Source organism: Haemaphysalis longicornis, unplaced genomic scaffold (assembly GCF_048455015.1).
Source record: "Haemaphysalis longicornis isolate Haplotype H1 unplaced genomic scaffold, Haemaphysalis longicornis Haplotype H1 scaffold_147, whole genome shotgun sequence".
Classification (NCBI taxonomy): Eukaryota; Metazoa; Arthropoda; class Arachnida; order Ixodida; family Ixodidae; genus Haemaphysalis; species Haemaphysalis longicornis.
Window position 1 is genome coordinate 108,859 of NW_027526253.1, and position 22,847 is coordinate 131,705.

General features: G+C 48.3%; 3 protein-coding genes and 1 pseudogene across 3 annotated transcripts in view; 2 read left to right on the forward strand and 2 right to left on the reverse strand.

Moving 5' to 3' along the window:
- Positions 1 to 5,624, forward strand: part of LOC144165680 (guanylate cyclase 32E-like) — a 64,433-nt gene extending 58,809 nt beyond the window's left edge. Inside the window, exons 22-24 of the mRNA XM_077695490.1 lie at positions 146 to 244; positions 3,797 to 3,888; positions 4,730 to 5,624. Of these exons, the coding sequence (XP_077551616.1) occupies positions 146 to 244; positions 3,797 to 3,888; positions 4,730 to 4,906 (368 nt within the window). The 3' untranslated portion in view covers positions 4,907 to 5,624. The remainder of the gene's footprint in view (positions 1 to 145; positions 245 to 3,796; positions 3,889 to 4,729) is intronic.
- A 1,311-nt stretch (positions 5,625 to 6,935) lies between these two features.
- On the reverse strand, positions 6,936 to 9,380 carry LOC144165691 (putative ATP-dependent RNA helicase DDX56 pseudogene; annotated as a pseudogene).
- A 4,414-nt stretch (positions 9,381 to 13,794) lies between these two features.
- LOC144165681 (uncharacterized) lies at positions 13,795 to 20,601 on the reverse strand. The gene is made up of 3 exons (XM_077695491.1): positions 20,575 to 20,601; positions 17,794 to 17,799; positions 13,795 to 17,251 (listed from the first exon to the last, which is right to left on the reverse strand). The coding sequence occupies exons 1-3, from the start codon at positions 20,599 to 20,601 to the stop codon at positions 16,973 to 16,975; spliced, it is 312 nt and encodes a 103-aa protein (XP_077551617.1). The 3' UTR covers positions 13,795 to 16,972.
- A 266-nt stretch (positions 20,602 to 20,867) lies between these two features.
- The window catches only part of LOC144165682 (guanylate cyclase 32E-like), a 66,185-nt gene continuing 64,205 nt past the window's right edge, over positions 20,868 to 22,847 (forward strand). The window contains exon 1 of the mRNA XM_077695492.1: positions 20,868 to 20,886. Coding sequence (XP_077551618.1) covers positions 20,868 to 20,886 — 19 coding nt within the window. The remainder of the gene's footprint in view (positions 20,887 to 22,847) is intronic.

Sequence of the window (22,847 nt, forward strand, 5' to 3'; positions counted from 1 at the left end):
TTTGAGAAGATTATGGGCAGACAAGGTACTGTTATAGATATAGCTTAGGACTGCGAGCGGCGAGGATAAGAATAGAACAGAGTTGAACTACAAACATTAAACCTAAAAGCAAATGGCAGCACTTAGATCCACTGTTTCAACGCAGGTCCTGTCTGTGCTGGTGTCGTCGGAAGCAAGATGCCTCGCTACTGCCTCTTTGGCGACACCGTCAACACGGCGTCTCGGATGGAGTCAACAGGAACACGTAAGAAGCAGCAGAATCTCATGACACAAGGGATGTAATCACTGACATGCTCACTGGAAGGGTAACACGTAGAGAATGGTGTGGGCCGTAGCCCTTTAGAAAGTAAATACACTATATGCAAAAAGCATTCTAGATAAAACGAAGTTTCGATACGACGCCACGGAAATGGCAGCGCAGCTATGTTGGACGTGAGATGTTACGAATGACATCTAATTGTGATTTTGCGGCCGACAATGAGCTGCTGCTATGCGGCCCTGCTATGTATTTTGCATCTGACATTGAATTGCGTACCTGTGCGCCACCACTGGTTTGAGAATGAGCATAGCAAAACTTCACACACCGCTGTCCGGGGCAGGGATTTATGCACCCCCCCCCCAACACACCCCCTCCCAATTAAAAAAATAAAGATTCCATAACCACGAACACCCTGCCCAAGAATTTATACGCTCCCCCCCCCCCACACACACACACAGCCCCGCCCCCAACACACCCCCCAGAAGGAATTCGACACTGCCCAAAATCGAAATTCTGGATAAACCATTGGGCCGGGGCTGCAGGGTAATGCAGTTTCTGCGTGGTGTACACACCATCAATTTGTTCTTGCACAGTTGTCAATATTTTTTTTTTCAAAACTGCGAACACTTCAGCGCCCCCAGTACTCTTTTAACAGCATAGCTGTTTAAGCTTTAGCGCCGCCGTCGAGCGTTACCAGAAAAAAAAACTAGCAAGAAAAATACTGAGTGCACGTGAACGTGCGCCTTGGGAGTAGCGCCCGGTGTCAGCCAGCTCGACCTTCGAGAACCCTCTGCCCAGCGTTCGTGGCGTGACCTCTCGTGTGCTGTTCTCCTCACCAGTTCACGTGCGTTCGCGCCTGAAGTGGGGAGCACAGATGCCGAGTGGCCGAGTTCGCGCAGCCGGTTGCCGCCGGTTCTAGCGCGTGCTAACGCGGTTCACTGTGGGAGATTTAAAAGGCTGCGGCCAAAACAGTCGGGTTTGCCAGTAGTGGAGAACTTTGAGGGGAAATGGGCCGCCAGCTCTGCTAGCTGTTTCTCCAGTTTTGTACCACTAGTGGAAGCTGCGCCATTTTTTTTACGGTCTGGCACCCTCTTCGCTCGCCCCATTTGTTAGTTCAAGAGATGCACGCCACAGTTCAAATGAAAGCTCATGTGACTGAACACCTGCCACCGCTACGGCGCGCGCACTCCTCCCGGGAGGAGCGTGGAGGAGTAACTTTTGCTGCGGTAGCACGCAAGCTACGTCAGGGTGCGCCCTATCGAGAAGACGGGAAAGGGCACACTCTCGCACTCTATTTCAGATGAGGCGCAGCTGCGGGATTCGGCAGAGCACATTTTCTATCACAGCATCGCAATCAGGGTTAACAGCTGCCAACAGCTGCTCTGTAAAAATAAGCGTGTAAGGCACCATTCTACCATCCAATTTACACTGAGTGCCGAACATCCAATGCCCAGCTTGGACGGCCCCTGTACGTCCATGTTTGGATGTACAGCCTCGGACGTACAGCGGACATTCAGACACGGATGTACAAGTCCGAATGACATCCCCCAATGGACGTACAAAGTTACTAAGAAGCATCAAATGCCGGCTTAAATTCAATATAAAAGCAAAAACGAAACAGCTACTTTGCTTTTCAATTTAAAACATTTTGTACGTCAACACCCTGACTTGGATATTGCAAGTTTCATCTGCATATTTCTAAAATTAAGTCTTTTTTTTTACTTTTTTGAAGCAGCTCACCGTCTCCAACGGTTATCTGTTTGGAGAAGCTTGATATATAAGAATGGAGAACCGCTAACGAATCATATATGTGAAGCAAGTTCACTGTGTTCACCTGTCTGCCTGTCTGCAGACAGGCAACACACTACCGGGCATGCCCGGTAGTGTGTTGGCCTCGTGCACTGCAGTATTCATTTTAGGAACTTCTCGTTATGCGATTCTGGAAATTTTTACTGAACATCCAAAATACATCCGATGTCGGACGTACATGGTACGTCCATCCGCACTAAAACGGGCGTCCGCTAGAGCCGGAATGGACGTACGGTGGCCGGCCGACGGACGTCCGGTGGTTGCTTAATTGGGTGCTACGTTTGCTGACATTTTTCAACACCTTGAAGGCCAGTTACGATGACTCGGGTTCCAACGGTGTAACAGTGTAACACAATAGTGATTAAGCAGTTGCTCATAGCAGGGGTATCAAATACATGACCTGCAGAGAGTTCCCTACATTCCATACATTTTTTTTCTGCAGTGCTCTCACATCACGCGCTGGCATCACATAATAAAAAGGACACCCACAAAAGCGTAGTCTAATACAGGAAGATAGGCAAGTACTACATCCACAAAAAACTTTACTACAGCCTAGGTGCAGCAAAATGTTCTGCATGCACTGCAGATGGCAAAATTCGTCTTTGTTCTCCCTTACACTTTAACAGCAATAGTAATTTTTCGTGTTCGCATTTAAAATACCAAGAAATTGCCAAGTGCGCGCACGCGAGCGCGGGCATCGCGGCGACCTACCGGCAGTCAACAAAACCAAGAAAATGCCTAGCGCTCGTGCGTGCGTGCCTCGCGACGACCGCCCAGCGTCCCCTGCGCGCGCCTGTCAAGCCAAGCATACCCACCTAGGAGGATTGGCCAAAAAAGACTCCAGCGTTGGCCGTAATCGTGGCAACACTTGCTCGGAACGAGAAAGACACGTCATAGCGTACACGCATCCAAGGCGATGTTCAAACTACTCCCCAAAAAATGAAAGAAGCTCGCACCTATAGCAACAATGGTGGAGTAAAGGCCATTGGGGCAGCGAAGAAGAAGCAAATCGGCTGCAATCATGGACCTTCATGATGGTCGTGCACGTTGCATGCAGCTTCGCTACCTCCAAGTCTTGCGTGCTAGAGTGAGTTTCCTTCATTTTAAGTGCGAATGCACTTTATAAGCGACCCCAAACCATCCACCGCCAGCGTCGGCGGCGGCATCGGCGTCCGCAGTGCTCCTCTATAAAGAAACAGCATCCGGCGCCAGGTTTCGATCCGCGGAATTTGCGGCCGCAGCGCGACGCTCTACCGACCAAGCCACGGACGCGACGTGATATCAGCGTTAGTGACGCGCCTTATATCTTTAACGCATTCAAACTACGTCGTCAGCAGCGTGCGTTGGCGACTCAGCGGCGTTATAGCGGCTTGATAACTGCGTGGTGTACACGTGATACTACAAACCCGATGGAAGAGATGGAAGAGAAGGCGGCGAGGCGGTGGGCTGCGGGGGCCGAGCGCAAGCGCCGCAAGCGGGCCGACAACCGTGCATTCGCACTTTCACATTCTCCCCCTCGGGGAAATGCGGGGGAATTTTTTTGTGCGATGAACTCGTGATGCAATAGAGAATGTGGCATGTTGAGGTGAATTTCACTTCACACTAATTAATGAGGAATAGCTTCAGCAATATCACTCACTTGATGCGATTGTAAGCATCACTTGATGTAACTGTACACTGTGTAAATGTGGCGTACTCTGAAATTGAGCGAACCGCTTGTCATTTCAGCACTGAAGATCCACTGCAGCGAGAGCTGCAAAATGCTACTGGAGAAAGCAGGAGGCTACATCCTGGAGGAGAGGGGGCTAGTCTACATCAAGGTAAATTTTTGTCCCGCACGCACATTTCCTTTAAGTGCAGAGCACTTTAGGGGCTCGCCTTGTCGTCGTAGCTCGCTCGCTGGACCCAAGTAGAGCCACACAGCGTTCTGTTGTCGCAGCGTCCCACAGAGGCTTCGAAAGCCAAGCAGTTTATTTAGTCACAAGCGTTCGAAACTTGTGAACCGCTGGCGCTTGCCGTACATCTCCCCGTTGTATAGCGCAAAGAAAACTGCAGGTACATTTGAGGCAAAATATACGTGATTAACCGGGAGCGCCGGCATTCATTTAGTTAGGAATGCTCGTTGGGTTGGTTTTTACGATAGTAAGCGAAAAGAAGTGGAAGTGCAGCGCGGGGAGGTGGGGGAGAAAAAGCAAGCAGAAAAAGAACAGAACTCCCGCTGGCGGAGTTTCAGTTTGTTTCAATGAGAGACATCTGAATTGCATTGGGTGGTAGCAGTGACCAGATAACGGCGCTACAGCCCATTATGGCGAATCACTGCTCTGCACTTTCGACAGCTTTCACGTGTAGTGGAACGGCTTTAATTTTTTTATGTAGCAATTATAGTTACCACTCCCATGAAGTGATTCAATTTCAATAAAGTCTCACTTGCAATCGCATACAATCAAGCAGCAAGCTGAGAAGGTCCGCTTTTGTTTACATTGTCCACAAAGAACCACGAACCAGGAGCATCAATGCGTGGGTATAAGAGTAGTGAATGTGCATATCAGTATGAAGCGAAGGTCCATTACATAAGCTGAAATCGTTCAGTCATTGAAAAGGAATGCCACCTTCTCCGAGTTCACTGTTTTCCATCTTTCTTCCTGTTGCGTGCTCTGATAGGGCAAGGGGGATATGCGGACCTACTGGCTCGAGGGCCGGGCACCAGGCGTTCGCTGCCGGTCAAGCAACGGATTCCAGCAGTGCGACACCAGTGCACCCACACACGACATCCAGTGCACAGAAGGGCGCCATTCGTGCCCCGACCTGGGTGCCCCACCGTGGCAGGGCATCAGCTGAGGGCGATCTCCGATGCGGCAGAAACTAACGTTCCAAGATCTATTTATGAAGAAAGGCTGGAAGGAACAGCCATTCTCGATGAAATGTGATTGGCCGGACCTTTGGCTTGGTGTCAGATCTTTATGCCAAACACCAGAAGTGACGCAAAAAAGTGCATCGAGTTGCAACCTCTCTCCTGTCAACCCACAGCCATGTTGACGCTGCGGTAAAAAGAGATTAGAGAAAAGTTTGTGTCAAATTCTTTGAGACCTAGGTTTAAACCTAGCATCAGAAGTTGGCTAATAGCAATTTGCATAGAGGTGGGGGAGGGGTCAACAGTGATCACTATTTCAGTGCATTGAAACTAGAGTAATTTTGCATATAAACAATCTCATAACTGCCATCTCAAGAGAGTGGCAAAGTTGAAAAAGTAAGCATCCTAAAGAAACAAAACAAAAATTGGGCCAGAACTAATGCTGATCAAAGTTTGGGGATGTATTTCGGGAATATTAAGAGCTCACAGTTATAAAATCTTGAAACTTGACCGCGGAAAAAATCTCGAAGGCTTTGGCACATTTGTAGATGCTACTGATCATAATGTCTCATGACCTAAAGCAGAGCTTGGGCTTTCCAGCTAGATGCAGAATTGGATGCAACTTTAGAATGAACCTGGTATATCCATCAAAGCCACAGAAAACACTGTTGCAAATAGGTTTCTGCCCTTGCCCATTTTGTCAGTTTCGCTGCAATGGCAGGTCATGAAGCATAGTCGCAACATCAACAACAGAATGCTTTGGAAAACACGGTACCATGAAGCCGAGATAAAATAAAATGCTAAACTTTCCTATGCATTACCAAAATGTGTGGCACCGTGCATCTGTTTCTACTGCTTGTGTTGAAGCTAACTGCATCAATGTAGCTACAACACTCCAGTTCTAGTTTGTGGATGCTATGATATGTTACACAAGCTATGAGGCACATATGACACAGGTTAGACCCCTTGAGGCTACGTAATCTTCACTTAGTAATCTACGTAATCTTCGTTATCACAAAAAATGACTGTGTTCTGGGTTTCGAACAAGTTGTATCGCATAATGCGGCTGAGTGGCTCAGCCACAATGGCACTGTTACTGATGCAGCTACAAAGCATGCAAACAACTTTGCTGCAACACAATAGATATTGCGGTGTATTTGAACTAGAGGCACAAGAACTGACTGTCATAATAGGGTTGCTGCATTCTTTAGATAACCTGTATGACAAAAATGGTGTGGTAATGGTGTTGCTTCGAATAACTCGTACGTGGCAAAGGTTCTAGCAGAGTCCTTCAATTGAAGGGCCCTGGTTGTAGTAACAATGTGACCAACTATCAAAGCTTTCCAGTTAAGTCATAGGTTATAAGTTAAACAGCACCATGTACTTTGAAAGTGGATAATTTGGTGACTGGCTCTTCATTCATAGAAAATGTCAATGTTCAGTAACTTCCCAACATTGTCATCTCAAAGAAATGAATGTAGTTGCTGCATGAAATAAATTCCAAAAAACAACAAAAAAATTTTTTTGGCCAATGCAATTCTTAGATCATGCCGTATTTTCGCGTGTATAACCCGCACCAAAAATGCAAAAATTTCAGTGGCAAAGTAGGGGTGTGGACAATACGCGGGGTTTTCCCTTTCGTGCAGCTTCACGGCAATGCTCATTGTTGCATGAAGCTCCTACGCAGTAACACTGACTAAGCCTTCCATAGCAGCGATTGCACAAAACATACAAGGACAAGGAAGAAATAAACAAGGACGAGCGCACTCTAAGAACTGAATTTTGTGACTTTCGCCTTGCAGTCAGTGTATTCTACGTGCTAAATGTACGCTTTTTCTATCTACATAGTATGTGATGTGTTGGTTGAGCAGCAGCTTTGGTGCAGCCTTTCCTGTATCAAATGTGCGGGCAATACGCGAGGATTCTTTTTCTTTTCTGGCGGGCTGAAAGTTGGGGGTGCTGATTATATGCAGAGGCGGGACATACGCAAGAAAATACGGTATCTCTATTTCCTTTGTCATCTAGGCTGTCTATCGTTTGCGTTACCCTGCACTACTTACTGACTGAACACAGATGTTGAAAGCATTTCAGCAGTATTTTCAAACATGTCAATGCAGCATTCCGGTTTTCTTTTGCCTTGCCTGCGATCTGCTTGCCCTCAAATAATGGAGCACTGAAAACCACCCAGAAACAGTGCTTTCTTCAACTGCCCAATCAGTCTAATGACCAATCCATGTATAATGCAAGTGGAATCAAACTGTAGAAACAGCTGCAGTGGTGCCTAAGGTGCCTAAGCATAAAAGCAAGTTACCATAACAGACTTTTTTTGGTAGATCGTAGTTTATACTTGTTAACAAAGTTTATTACACAAAGTTTGTTACAAACCATTCAAGACTTGGCTCGCCAACCAGATTTGACAATCAAGCACTTAGCAAGCGCTCAACATATTGAAACAAGTTGAATGCAAACGAATTGGAACTGTAGGTTCACCGTTGCAATGACTTGAACCTTTTTTGCTGATGGATGCACAGGTGTTGTCAACAACGACCGAGGTGCAGTACTTTCACCTTCTGCCTCTTTCTCGGCTGGAAGCTGGATGTAGGCAGGTAGAACGAGACAACCTGAAGAACAGCCACAAACTACAACTTCAATCACAACTGAAAGTTTGTAGCGGGTCGTTACGCTTTGGACGCTTTCCGTACTTCTTGTCCCGCTCCTGTCGAGACTTGGGTCGTTTGGACAGTTGCGGCGCTGGTGCCTTAGATCCACCCTCTTTCTGGAGGCTCCGCTGAAGAGTAGGCGGGATGATGTAGTCTGGAAGATGTTTCAGGTGAGGCTGATGCTTGATGATGTGCAACGCCTTGTCATGCCTCAGCAACTGTCGTTCCCTCGGGTTCTCCTCAAAGAAGGACTGCAGCTTCTCCGACGAAAGCATCTCCGTCTTGATCTCCTTCAGACGTGCCTCACGCACTGCAATTCGCGTCACGGCCCGGAGGGCGTCTTTGCTTCTGTACCTAAACGGCTCTATCTCCTCCATGCGGAAGAGATATGGCTTCAACGTACCTTCCGGAAGGGTCTTCTGGACAGCATCTAAAAGATGAGCTTCCTTATCTTTGACCAACGACAAGGCCGTACCCTTGCGGTCTCCGCGAGCCGTGCGCCCGACACGATGCTGGTAGGCCTGGACAGTGGCGGGGAAGTCTAGGTTGATGACGTTGGCGACGTTCTGGAAGTCCAGGCCGCGGCATACGCCGTACTCGGGGTCCTGGTTCCGCTTCTTCTTGGGGCCCTTTTCCTGCGCCTCGACGCCTTTCTCGTCGGAGGCGACCATGATCTCGTAGCGGCCCTCATTAAACTGGTTCAGGATGTAGGCGCGGGAGGAGAGGGGGAGTTCCGAATTCAGGACGCAGCAGCGGACGCCGAACTGTTCGAGGAAGAGCTTGACCATGAAGCAGCGGTCGACGGCGGTGACGAATATTAAGGTCTTTCCAACGATGAGTCGCAGTTTAAAGAGCGCGCAGAGTAGGGCGAACTTGTCGTCTTCCTCGCAGCGGATGACGTACTGGGCGAGCCGTTGCTGTTCGTCCTCACCCTCGCGTAGCTTCAGTGTCACGGGGTTGCGCAGCGCCAGGCGCTTGAGGTCGAGGACTTCGGGACTTAGCGTCGCCGAGGTTAACACGGTTTGACATTTGTTGGGAAGTCGCGTCAGCAGCTCGTTGAGGTCGTGTGCGTGTCCGAAAGAGAGAACGAGGTCGGCCTCGTCGATGACGAGCAGCTCGAGCTTTAGGGTCAAATTTCCCGCCTTCAGGTGAGCCAGCACGCGAGACGGCGTTCCGACGATGATCGCCGGCCGCTCGGCAAGCAGCGGTCGCTGAATGGCGAGGTCGGCGGTACCTGAGACGTCGACGCAACGCAACCACGAACCGCACAGCTGGACGACGCACCGGGCAATCTGGCCGCAGAGTTCCTTGGTTGGCGCGAGAATGATGCCGCGTGTGGCTTGTTCCTGGTCGCTTCGGTGCTGCATTAAACGATGCACCAGCGGCAGGCAGAAGCCGCCCGTCTTGCTGCTGCCCGTGCGTGCACGAGCTAAGACGTCCTTACCCTCGAGGATGAGCGGGACGGCCTTTTCTTGGATCGGGGTGGGCTTTCCCCAGCCGAGCTTGGCGATCGCCTTTAGCAGACGGTCGTCGAGGCCCATCTCGTGGAATTCGAGTGTTTCTTCCGACATGGCGCTTCTTTTCGCGCTAGCACCTGGAAGGAGAAACACGCGTTGTCAACGCAGCTAGCAGCAGACCTCACAAATGCGCAGTGGGCGCCGCCATATTGAATACGTAGCCAGACGTAGCCTCGTTCACCATCACCCACATTTTTTGTGGTGGCGCTAGTATGTGTATAATTTTTCTGTAGTAATAAAAGCGTTTTTATACCGTAAAGTTGTGTGAAACTTTATGCTTAAAATATAGTACGGCAAATTTTTTATAGCTGATGTTTCAGTGCAATAAAAATTGACAGTTTGCAGACCGCGCGTGTTGCAGTGAGCACCAGAGTTACTGGTGAGCACTACGCGCGCTTGTGCGAGACCCAGTTCTGAAATTTCCGAGACCCAAACGACAAATGTTTTTGGATGTCGCATATTCCCACCAACCTGCGTGTGATGCTGAAAACAGCCACAAGGCTTTACCCCATACTCATAAAAACAGCAGAACAGGAAATATGGGTTGCTCCAAATCCTTCAAGAAACATGCGCTCCTCCCCTTCTTTTTTCTCTAAAACTACTCCTCTCTCTCCTTCTCGCTGTTAAAAGTATTCCCATCACCTTAAGGTTTGTGGAGAGTAATTACTTGTCCAGGGTGGCATCCAGAATGTAGGAGAAGAAATTTGCAGTGTCATCTGTAGATCCAGTCATGAAGGTTGTCAGGGTGTTACAGCTGAGTCTGGCTCGTGCCATCTGCCAACACCTCTTGGCCCTGATGGTCGAAATGCCTTGCTTGTCCACAGGAAATGTTACACATTCACAGGTTCCATGGTTGGTGGCATGTAGAGCACGTTGGCTTCGATTGGGTGGCAAGCAGCCATAAGCTAACTTAAAACTGCTTAATCTATGACCATATACTACTGACCACATGATAGGCATAGGCTAAAGAAAAAAGGGCTGCAACAAAGACTTAAACATCAGTGCTCATTCCAACAGCATCACAGTCCTTGAACACTGCCGACACGCACCGACCGCATAAATTTAATTCCCATTTTTATAATCGCCACACCGCTGTCCATTATTGGCCAGGGACATCATTCATACATGCAGTCAAGTAAATACAAGCGGTCAAGTAGAAACAAACACATAACTCTTACTGCGCCAATTGACCAGAGGGCCATTCAATATCGACACAGGCATGAATGCAAATAAGGATGCCGGAAAATCCATTGCCTCGGCAGCTCTCTACGAGTGTTTCAGCTTGCCCATAGGTTGTGTCTACTGGACTAGCATTCTCGCTGCTGGAGTGGCACTCGGATTTCTTTGTCGCACAATGGGCAATCGCCTTGTGCACTAACAAAGAATTGATGGTTCGTAATTGAGGCTACATCTCTTCCCCAGGACTGCGGCACGGCTCAGGAACCATTTGGCTGTGATGTGGTGGGTGTACTGCTGACGCAGATGTTTTGAGCAATCTACAGGTGTTCTGTAGAGAGAGAGAGAGAGATCTTTAATGAAGTCTGGCGATGTTAGCTGGCCTAAAATGCCAAACTTGCTACGCCAGTTGATGATGTGGTGAAGATGATGGCGATGATGTTCAAGAACTTGATGCGCCCAGAGACGGCGAGTTATTCACAGCGACTGGTCAGAGCTTTGGTAGCCCGTAAAGCACGTTTGGGACAAGTCCATGGTCCTAAAACGTCCTTTAGCTGCATGTCCACGGAAAGCGGCAGTCCCAAAGCCACTGCGACTCGTCCAATCTCTGCAATGGCACTCGCACTACCCGCGATACACCACAGCTTTCAGATAGTAGTAGTATGTCTGAAAGCAAGGCTTAAAAGTTTTTTGTTGTCTGAAGCTCGCTTTCTGAAGCCATTCTGTGTTCTACACTTTAGAGGCACTTACAGCTGGCGAACTGAGTCATAGTATATGCAGCCATTACTCCCAGAGTGAGGCGTCGGAATGTACGTGCATGCCCGTTTCAGGGTTGACCAGCACTTGTTTTTCAAGTGTTTTACATGGCTTCAAGTTGTTCTTGCGGGCGTAGTTTAGTTTGTTTCTCTAGCGTGTTAAGCAAGTTTGAGGGTTGGCGTTACCGCAGCGATGTCCCTGTGCCACATCACTGAAATATTCATGGAACTTGCATTGAAATGCTTCGCTGATGCTTCCCAAGCTTGTAAGTGTCCTGCATTCCACACACACAAAAACTTCACGAGGGCGAAATAATGAAAATGACAGCAGTGTGTGGTAGTGTAGGGCCAAGTTTCTTAGACACGCAGGTACACAGACATGCATGGTCCACCAAAAAAATGACCAAAAAGTACTGTTCAAAATGCAAGACCAAGTCCAAGTAGTGGGCACGAACTAGCACCGCACAACCAGCCCTGATATGGGATGCCAATGCAGACTAAAAACAATGGGTGGGTTGAATGACCCTTAGGAAACGAGGGTGTGGATACCTTTGGACACAGTCAGCACGACAGCTTGGCAGGCATTAGAGCATTAAAACTGCTACTTCAGAAAGGCTACTGGGGTGGGAATGTCTGCTACGAATGCAATGCATCACACATAACACAAGCACTGAAAGAAATTTTCACTTCTGCAGACACTTTCGCGAGATTACCAAAGAGCTGCTAAGGAAACATCGTTTGATGATTCAACGGTAGACACAACAAAAATGCTGCGACAGCGTCGAGTTACCAGTAGTTCTGGAAGCATTGAAGCAAAAAAACGTCTTTTTTCACCTTGCTAACGGCTTGCTGCCAGTAGCATCACAATTCCAAGAGCCCTCACTGTTGGCATGCCTACTGCAAGACGAGTTGCAAGATAAGTTTTGCTCACTGGCTGCAACCACCTCTGTAACCTGGACACACGTGACTTGATTTTCCTTCACTGCCTGTGCTTGGATATAATGCAAGCTCGTGGTTTCATTCAGTCTAGGCCACCAGAGTGTCACCAGGTTCACTTGCACATCTAACCCCTGTACCGGCAGCCCCAGTGGCTTAGTGGGTTCAACACATATGGATAATCTGCATACTCAGATACCCACCCTATGTACCCACCACACGGTGGCTTTGCGGCTAAGGCGTTGTGCTTTTGAGCACGAGGATGCGGGTTCAATTCCCGGCCACGGCGGCCGCTTTTCTGATGGAGGGGGAAAGCAAAAACGCCTGTGTACAAGATTTTGGCGCGCATTAAAGATCCCCAGGTGGGCAAAATAAATCCGGAGCCCTCCATTACAGTGCGCCTCATTGCCTGCGTTGCGTCGGCGCGTTAAACCCTACAATCAATCAAACAATCAACCCTATGTGGCAATAGAATAAGATGGCTCATTTGCGGCCCTCTGCTGAAATGTACCACTCAGCCAAACAATTTAGCTTCCCAGCAGACAAGGCAGCCAATAGACAGTTCAAATGTCTTGCGGGCACACGGTTAACCAAAATACATACGCGATGGTAGGGGCAAATTTTGTCCCTCGACACTTGCGTTCACATACTTTAACCACGAAAGAAAAAATATTTTTGAGGGCACTCAAGTCTGCTCACACATTTTGAAGATGAAAGCAATATGGCTTCCCCAGACAATGTTTATCAGACTCCTTTACTGATACATCGCGTTAGTGTCTCTTCCTTCGCTTTCATTTCATCTTTTGGCGCAAATTACTTTGACAAGCAGACTTGCGACCGCGCCATGGCTTTCCCAGGTAAAGAGTTGTCCTTGGCAGACATGCACCTATTTTACTCGCGTGCAGTCACTTTCCCGTCACACTGCACGAACTAGGCAATACTCTTTGTACCGCTCACAAAGTGCTGAGGAAGCATGGTGGCAACAAAGTCGGCCCCTACTATGGAGACCCAAGTTAGATTCCCATTCAGACTCAAATGCGTTTTTTTTAAGCAAAAAAAGCCTTCGTAGTGAAAGGGCAGATAGCATTCCGTCAAAAAACTGATGCATTTCCCCATCAACTGGTTGGTCAACCGAAAAACTGACAAGACGTCTGGACACAGGGAGCGTGCGCGAAACTGGGCTTCCATTGTGTCAAACAGTTACTTGAAAATCGCGAAAAAGGGAACAGTTCTAGATATGACAATGCACCCATTGAACATGAAAAAAGGAGTTATAGTATACCCTTATCTCAAACCACGTATCGGTATACATTTAGATCGTCCGTAGATGCGTTTACTTAGTGCACAAAAAAATCTTCACCCAAGTTTGTTCTTTGTTTGCCATTTGGGTCTTAGGAGGTTTGATGATCGATTGGACGCCCTTTAGGCAAAGGCTGAACGCATGTTTAGCGAAAGTTTTGACACACTTTTGATGTGAGAAAGCTTTTGTGCTTCACTCAACTTTCGTTAGGATAGGATGGGAAAGCTTTTACTCTTTAGAGCGCTGGCCATTTTCTGTGGCGGACAACACCAATTTTTCACTAAATGGGATACTTGAGGTCTTCGCCTTTAAAAAAAAAACACCTGCAAAAGTTTGAAAGCTGTGCTGGCTGCAAGTCATTTTGTAAGCGTGGAAGAGCAGCCAGCACTGAGAAACAAAATCATCAAGCAACACTTGGTTGGCACACTAGATATGTTGAACGCGGCTGTTTGTGGCGCTAAGTTGTCTATGTAAACATGAACCAACACCATCCTTTCCAGCAAAAAGGCTTTCAAAAAGACTTGCACGCAATTCATGGTGACAAGACACACTGCGTTTATTCAGTCAATGAACACCTGTGCATACGTCAACTCCCGCACAACTTCCCTAGTTGCTCACAAACATAAAACTAGAAAAACAAGGTTAAAACGCTCACAACTGCTACACAGCAGCTGGTTTTTCTTTTTTCTTTTTTTTTCTTGGAGGGGTAGGGTATGACTATGTTACTGGACACAAATGGGCTCACAGAAGTCAATTTTTCGCATACAATCTTCGCTTGGAGACAATTCGCGGGTTTCGTCCGACACGATCACTCACTACACGTAGCGACCCCAAAGTTCACAGTAGGTATATACTCAGCAAAATATTTGTCAATGAAGTAATTACGAACTCCTTAAATCGCTCACATTATGATTTATATATATATAGATATATACATACACTATATCGATACTGGTACTGACAATATTGCTTCATTCATGCAAGTTAGCTACGGCCGTACCACGTTTGCCGTCGTACGAACGACGTCGCGTCACCCAACTGAACCCACAATTCCATCACAGCGAACCTATGAAAGAGATGCTGAAAACTCAATAACGTTTGCGCAAAAGCTGTGTGGAAGTCATGGTTGTCGATTGCTCCAAGGCACGTAAGCACATTGAATACTGACAAAAGAAAAAAAGAAAAAACACGGTGTGACAAGAATTGCACAATGCGAGGGAATTTTAACTGAACGCCCGTAAAGTCACAAACGGAGCCACCAAAACTACACACTCGTGACGTACCATCTCCTCGCTAATTCTGCCAACAACACGCACGGCCATCAAACATTGGAGCACTCCGTAGATAGACGCCTCTAGCAAGCTATCCAATTAAAAACAAGAAAATAAGCATTTCTCTGGAACAAGATGACCATACTCTCCCATAAACATGGTGTGTCCGCACGATACCTTCCAACGACAACCATTCCCGAGTAAAACTAACCAAGCTAGTGAGCAAATTTCAAGCCATTTGCCAGTTGGGCGGGCATACTGGTTACCGTTATCTTGACGAAAAATTTTAAAAACTGGAAACACATGCAAGGCTTTTTCAGTTCTTTTCGGAGAGTAGTGAACAAAGTTCCGCTTTGTTTCAAAACCTCACCGCCATCTCCTAACCCACAAGAAATCAGAGCAGTGTTGTTATGAATTGAGAAACTGCGGAAATGTACAATTGTTTGGAGCCCCGAGGGGTAAGCACTTTATCCTAGCCTTGCAGCTCATTTGCTTCCCCGATTTTGCAGAGCCAATTTGCACTAGTGATGAAGAGGATGAAAGAAGCAGAATTGGCAGCGAAGGGAGCCCCATTTTTTTTATGAAAGCTCTTCGCCACTAGTGGTTGACCCAGCCGAGAACTCTGGTGAATGCTAGTTATCGCCAATGGGCAAAACTAGTGAGGCACGAAGTAGAAGCAGCTCTTATCCCCTGTGGCGTACGCTGAAACTTCTGCCTCATCTCTGACAAACCCGGTCTGGAAGAGACGACAATGGGAAATATCCCCCCCAGTACCCCTAGGGAAATGGGGAAATAATTCTTTACTTCCCTAGGGAAAATGGGAAAATAGTAGCTTCACAGGGAACGAATTTTCTCGCCCCCGCACGAGAATGCAGGCCCAGCCTACACAATACACAACAATGCCAAGATCTCACTTGAGAGTTAATAGCTAACATGCAGCTTCACATTACAAACCATTTGCAGCAGCCACATAGCGTCCTACTGGCATGCAAGCGCAGCCACTCTCAAGTTTCAGAGCGTTCCACGAGGACTTTCGAGAACCCAACTTGTTGATCCAATGAAAAAGTAGCGAGTCTCCGGTAAAAGCCATTCTGTCTGGCGATTGGTAGGCGAGGGGGGATGTATAAAGTACGCAAACAATGCACCTGCACCGTAGTGAAAAAACAAAGTTAAAAACAACCGCTAACGCGCGTCACGCAACCGTCGCCTTCTCCCCCACACACTACTACGACCGCATGCAAGCACGACACTCATCTGGTCACACTACTAACCAAACTGCAACACGAAACACACCGCCCCGTCACTACGGGCCTCCGCGCACGACTAGCCGAATCCAGCACTTGCCGCAAAACTACAAAACAAACAAAAAGTAACAAAATCGGCATAATGCAAGCACGCAGCTCTCCTACTCCTCCTCATCCCTCTCCATTCAAGTCGCATTGCCCGCGGTCGGCCCACAAAACATCCCGACGAAAATCCCAACAGGTTGTCCGCGCTCTTCTAAAAGCTTCAAACAAGAACACTCTACCGGCATCCACATCTCGCATACATGGGCCGGAGTACCACCTTACAAGTGGAGCGCGGCTACTCCAGCCCCACTCTTCTGTACCACTCTGCACTCGCTACCTAGGCTCCAACGGTGAAAAGCGGAACGGGGGAGCCACGAAATTGGGGGGAAACGGGCTTACCCAATCGGCGTTGGACACTGCGGGGTGGTTTACAGTGACGAAGATCAGTCTGTAGCCATGACATCGACCCCAAAGCACGATAGCTTCTGAACCCTGCCTTTTATTTTCAACTGCCCTGCTGTGAAATTTGTCATCTGGTTGTCCTGGAAAATTGCCAAATTCATCGTGAAGCTGCGTTGAAAGCACAGTACATAAGGATCCTGCTTCGGACAAAGACAACGCCTCGTCAGACACAGAGCACAGCGCTTAAGAAAAATTTACTCTTCGTGCAAAATGTTCGCAACACTAAATTAATTTTAGCGTTAACCTCATCCTCATCCAGCCAAGATTTTCTCATGGTCAATGCAACGCCTCTGCTCGCCACTCAAATCCTGTTCCAATCAATTAATTCTGAAACTTCTAGATCCAATCACATGAACCTGCCATCCTCCACCGTGCCAACTTGCTTCGACTTGAAACAAGCCGGCCGCAGCCAGCAGGCGCAAAGCACGTCTCTCGCGGAGCCTACGACAAACCCAACCCACCAGCCACCCAACGAAGAAACCCGCCACACCCCCACAAAGCCCGGCCAACCGATCGAATGTCCAGAAACGCCGATACTCCCCAAACGCGGAAGTGATGCCGCATCCCGTCGGCCGCCAGGCTCCTTCCCTCTCTCCCTCTTTCCCCTCCAGGTTAGCGGGAAGGGGAAAGAGGGAGGGAGAGACGGACGCTCCTCCTCCTCCGCTGGCAACAGGGGGGTGGTGTCCTCTACCGCTGCGCTTCCATGGAAGATGGTGAGGTGCTGGGGGGGTAGCAGCGCCCCTGGGGGGGAGCCGTCCTCTGTGGGTACTGGCTGGGCGCTCCCATGCAGCCATGCGTGCTGTACGCGGGCGCCGCCGATGACGTCGGGTACGCCGAGGCCTGCAGGATCGAGCCCTGCTGGGGGCTGGGGCCGATGGGAGGGGTGGCCGCCGAGAGCTTGGACAGCGAGAGCAGGGTCTCGGGGAAGTTGGGCGGCGTGGCTGGCGTGTTGGCGGGCGTGCACATCTGCGAGCGAGCGAGAGAAGGCGGGGGCGGGAAAGGTTGAGTTCTGTGTGTACAGAAGCAGCCACAGTTCCACTTCTTCCCTTTTTTTCTTTTTCTTTTTTTGTGATGTAAGGGCGTTACTATATCCGGGTACAATATAAGAACGGCAAGAGTTCATGATGCAGTGTGTCACTCCGGCAAAGCAACAGACCACTGACGTCAGTGCCCGCATGCTTTGTGAAAGGAGATTGCACTTGAAGCGTTTGTCATCGCTGCAGATATTTAAAGAGCAGATTAAGCCCAAAAATTCACGAGAACAACTTAAGTCACGTTCAAAATACTCGCAGTGGGGCACTGAGCGCTTAGCGGAGAAAAACGGCCACCTGCTGGGGAAACTTCCGTTGGCAATCTCAAGTTGTATCCGAGCATAGGCTTGCTGGAAAAACTTTCTGGTGGGTACTAGCCATCAACTATCCGCCGTGCCCATCAAGCGTCCAGGGAAAAACGTCATCGCAGCTAATTGGGGGGGACGACGACAGCACCACCCAGAAGTGCACACTCACCCGACACTGAAATCGGCAATGCGGAGAGGAGGACACTGATACTACAGCGGGGACTAAAAAAAAGCTACGCAATTTCAGCAAGTGCCAGGCCGGCGCAGTGAGGTTTGTCCTCCCCGCCCGTTGATGGTGGCACAATGCTCGGCGTACGCGGTCGCCAGCTGCACCCAGAGCCGACGTCATCACACCAAGGTGCCTCTCCCATAGAGTTTCATACTAATATACACTAGAGGGAAATCTGGCGCCACTGTCTAGGGGAGCCGCACTTCAGCGAGCGTGCCGTCATGTACCGGGCAGGCACGTTCCACTTGTCCTTGGCACGGCTCACGAACAGGCTGAAAAGTTGGCTTTGGCTGAAAAAATGCAACAATATTACTGCAGAAGATTAACCGAATTTGTTTTGTTATTGTAAAATTAAAGCTCCAGAGAGATTTATTTGTCAGGGATTATTTAGAAGCTTCATGCAAGATGAACAAAAAAAAGAATGTTACCCCTTTTGGCTCCAAGACGAAAAAGAAGCCATGTGGCTAACCAAGCCAAGGAGGCGAGGAACGTCGCTAGCTGCAATGGCGCCGCCCACGGCGGCACGCGAATGCAGCGCCAGATTTCCCTCTAGCATAGAGATAATATACTGACTCTAGAGGGAAAGCGCGCCGCTGAGCCAATGCATTGGAACCGTACGACACACGGTGGCAGACATGATACAACGATTTGAATGTTGCCAGATGAGCTTTTGCTTACTAAAAACGGCGAAAGCGAGGGGTTGTAATCTGGCAACGTGCTACTGCGGTGTTTCCGCGTCCGGCTAGCGAAGCATGCCGGGAGAAATTGTAACATGGCGGACCGCTGGCCAGGCGGATTTTGTGTAGGCGGCGTCGACAGCATTGCGTAGTTTATCTCCTGTGGGTAGGTAACCGACGTGTTTTCGGTTTAGCGTACGTGCGTCTTGTATGTACTGAGACTATTTGAGCAAGATGTGGCAACGCTCACGCAACACTTGCGCGCAAGCTCGAATGCGACTGATCGCATGCGCGAGGACGCCAAGGAGTCAGCTGATCCGTACTGGGTGCACAGAAAATGAATCTCCGTATGATCTCCGTGCATTTTTACGCTGTGCCGCTTTATTTGCCGTTCTGTAACATTTTGCGAGTCGCTCAATGCTTTTCAAACGAAGTGTAGTGAACTGACTGTGGCTTTAGCTCAATGTAAAACCTATATTGACACACACACAAAAGACATCGCATGGGCCAACGCTGATATTTCCGGTGAGTCGCGGCGCTTTGAAGCACAGGAACGAAAGAGCGCCGTCGATCGCATGCCAACGGAGTGGAAGAATGCATGCCAAGGGAGTATGCGAAATATAGTCCGCGGCATGTCCCGTTTTCCTTTCTGTCTGTATTAGTCAAGTTCTAGCTGCTTTCCACCACTTCAAAGGGAAAGCTTGCGGGACTGAATGCGCAGTATTGAATGGCAGTAATTTACCTCACAGAGCGCGCGAGGAGAGAACATTGACTGATTAAAAAAGAAACCGCATTTCGTTACCTATTTTTTCGTTCTACCTTCACGAACGTTTGCGCGAAAGTTCGAAGGACGAAGTGCTGTAAGAAGTTCCATGAATAAAATAACTGGAACCGAACGATTATAAAAGCTCCTTTTATTTCTCTTCCAACGGGAACGATCGCTGGCTGCCACTCCGTAGCCTGTAGTGAACTTGCGGTAGTCAAGGTCAGATCAGAATCGTTGTTCCGGCGTCAGTTCAGGGGCAATAGATAGGGTGCTTAACGTGAAAAAAGAATGACAGCCTCGCAAGCGCCCGGGGACGCACTTGCTCAGCGCGTGCATCCGAGTTGTACCAGTTGTACTCGTTTTGCACGCACGCAGATCTGAGCTGAAGACTGCACACACACACACTACGCAAGTCAGGCGCAAGGGCCTCGCCACTTCATAGCACACTTAAAGAAAATCGAAACCAAAACTGAACTACACAGTTACTCTTTCACCGCTAATAAGAGCTTAATTACACTAAAAGTTTTTTATAAAGCTAGTTTTAAGTACTGAAGCAATTATTTGTAACTATTTTGCTTCAATTTTTTGTTTTAGTTAAATAATTACGGAACAACTTTTTAGAAGACTGAATACAATTGATCTGGCAACCATGAAAATTGTATCATGTCAGCGCCCACGATTCGTACGGTCTCGGAGCTCGCTTTGCCCCCCTGCCCTCTAGTATATATTAGTATGAAACTCTATGGCCTCTCCCACCAGAACTGATGCTGATGCCAATATTGTGTCACGTAACTACAAAAAGTGACCAAAGTGTGTGCCCCAACCTTAAAAGCTAACAGAAGGTGTAAAATATAAATAAAAACAATCTAGAGAGAGAGAGAAGTGATTTGGTGGAAGAAAGGAAAGGAAAGTGCACTGGGGAAATTATTGAGCTGAGCTCAGTAGGGAGCTCACCTGCATACAACCCAGTGCGGGGGGAGGAGGGGGAAGAGGGGATAAAAGACTTGGGAGTAGGTTAGGGATGGAATAGAAAAGATGTGAAAGAGAAAGACAGGCAGAAAAGGGAGAGAGAGAGAGAGAGAGAGAGAGAGAGAGAGAGAGAGAGAGAGAGAGAGAGAGAGAGAGAGAGAGAGAGAGAAGAGAAAAATAACGAGGGGGGGGGCATTACATAGGCGACAGCGGCACAAGTGGTCGGCGTGAGTAAAACAATCTAAAGTGTGCAATAATTTGAAGGATTGCCAAAAAAACGGTGTCCAATTGCACAAATTTGCAACTTACTTTTTGAAACTCCCACGGACCGGTCATTGCCACCAGTTCTACCTGCCTAACAACAGACCACATAGCACATCGAAACGCTGAATCTGCTGCATTGTTGCACTGACTCAGCAACACCACACAGCAACACGCTGTCGAGGCCACGTGTCCTCTGTCTTTTTCTGGTTGATGACTGTGCGCAGTTGGTAGCTTATTTTACGAACAAAGTACACTTCCCCCGTTGTTTCTCCACTGAGCTTATTAAGTCGAAAGCTTGTGCAAAAAAAAACAAACATCGCCGTCGCCCAGCACACAGAATGGTCACCGCCGTAAAGAGTAGGCAACACATTTGAGTTCATATGGGAATTAAGCCTGGGTCTCCAAAGTAGAAGCCGGGTGCGGTACCACCATGTAACCTCAGCATGCTGCCAACGGCAAACCAAAGACAGCCCAACATGTGAGGCCTTGACATTATATCGCACAACAGGGGAACTCGACAGCACTCGAGTAAAACAGGCACACGCCAGCCACAAAGAACTTTGATCGCGGGAAACTGTGGCATCAAGTGTCACCAGTATGCCTGCCAAAGTAACCGATGCCAAAAGACAAAGAAAACGGGGAAAAAGGCATGAACATGCTGTAGCACTAAAGAAGTCATGAAGTGCGCAGAGCACTTTAGGCGCTTGCCTTGCCGTCGTAGCTCGCTCGCTGGACCCAAGTAGACCCACACGGCATGCCGTCGTCAAGGCATCCCACAGAGGCTTCGAAAGCCAAGTGGTTCATATAGCCATAAGCGTTCGAAACTCGTGAACCACTGGCGCTTGTCATACATCTGCCCGTTGTTCAGCGCAACGAAAACTGCAGGTACATTTGAGGCAAAATATATGCAATTAACAGGCAGCGCCTGCGTTCATCCAGCTAGGAACGCTCGTTCGGTTGGTTTTTACGATAGTACGCGAAAAAAAAGTGGCAGTGCAACGCCGGCACGTGCAGGAGGAAAAGCAAGCACAAAAAGAACAGAAGTCGCACTGGCGCAGTTTCAGGCAGGGGGCGCGTGAGCACTGCGAAGGCGGGAAATTTGAAATGCATTCGGTGGTAGCAGTGAGCGGACAACGGCGCTACAGCCCGTTACGGCAAATAACTGCTCTGCACTTCCGACAGCTTTCACATTGAGTGGAACAGCTTTAATTTTCTATCCGGATGGCACTCGTTTGTGAACAGTTAAAACCCGATTTCACGAATAAATTGGTTCCCAAAGCGCTCATTCATTGGTCTCGCTAATGTAGCTGTGGACACGATCTTACAAACCATAAAAAATGACGCTTCCAGCACCCGCAATGCTAAAGAATTTTCAATTAAAAAAAAAAAAGAAGCTGTCAGAACAGCTACCCTATGCATTTTTTCGTCCCCATATCACTTATCCTTCCTGGTGGCACTTGTACCACTCCAGAAAACCCCTGTTCTGAGAAACTTTTCCGCAGTGCACTAAATGTCGAAACACGTTTACATCGTACGCTTTGATGGATCCAACCAAAGCAGACACATACACTGCTGTAGAATTAAAACCGTACGAGACCTGGCAAAACAAAAGAGACGGCAGACAAGCACCTGTCGTGCCAGCTGTTGTCCTTTCTTTTTTCGTCTGCTACGCTTGATTGCATGTGTGTAAATTTGCAAATGTCCAAATATTGTGCAGTTATTTTTTGCTGACAGTACAGGGATAGAGACACGATTAAAAGGCTTATTCCGCTGACATGGACATACTCCCACCTATCAACTCATATAACTTCCAATGTTTGAGAGCCTGTAGCACCAGATAGGCAACCAAAGAAAATTTCTGCATGTAGTATGCAACATTTTGGTGCAGGCCACAAGCTGGATTCCGTCACCTTTTCATTTATAACAAAGCCATAACAACCCTTACACTAGGCACTGCATCAATAATACTGTTCTTCATGACAACACAATGCTACACTAGAATGCTGTTAAGCCATAGCTGCCGGGAGACAAAAAATACTGCTTACGAAACAGTAGTAGGGCTAAATTAAATTGTTACAACACAGTTGGTAATACTAACTCACGGGTTTTACAACAGGACTCCTCTTCAAACCCCGGACTAGGGCTTAAACAGGTACGTACCAGAAAAACTGGCCTTCGCTGCAAATGTCGTTGTAAGACTATTTTTCAGCCTCCACTGCCACGTAAATGCCTCTCCTCCTGCTCTCACCCACCGCTCACCCTCTTCCCCTCCTGTCTCGCTCATCCCACGATAAACATGGTAGAGGTTTGCTCAAGCC

Coding starts and splice junctions, on each gene's coding strand:
- LOC144165681 (XM_077695491.1), bottom strand. CDS start 20,601: ATGACCGGTCCGTGGGAGTTTCAAAAA.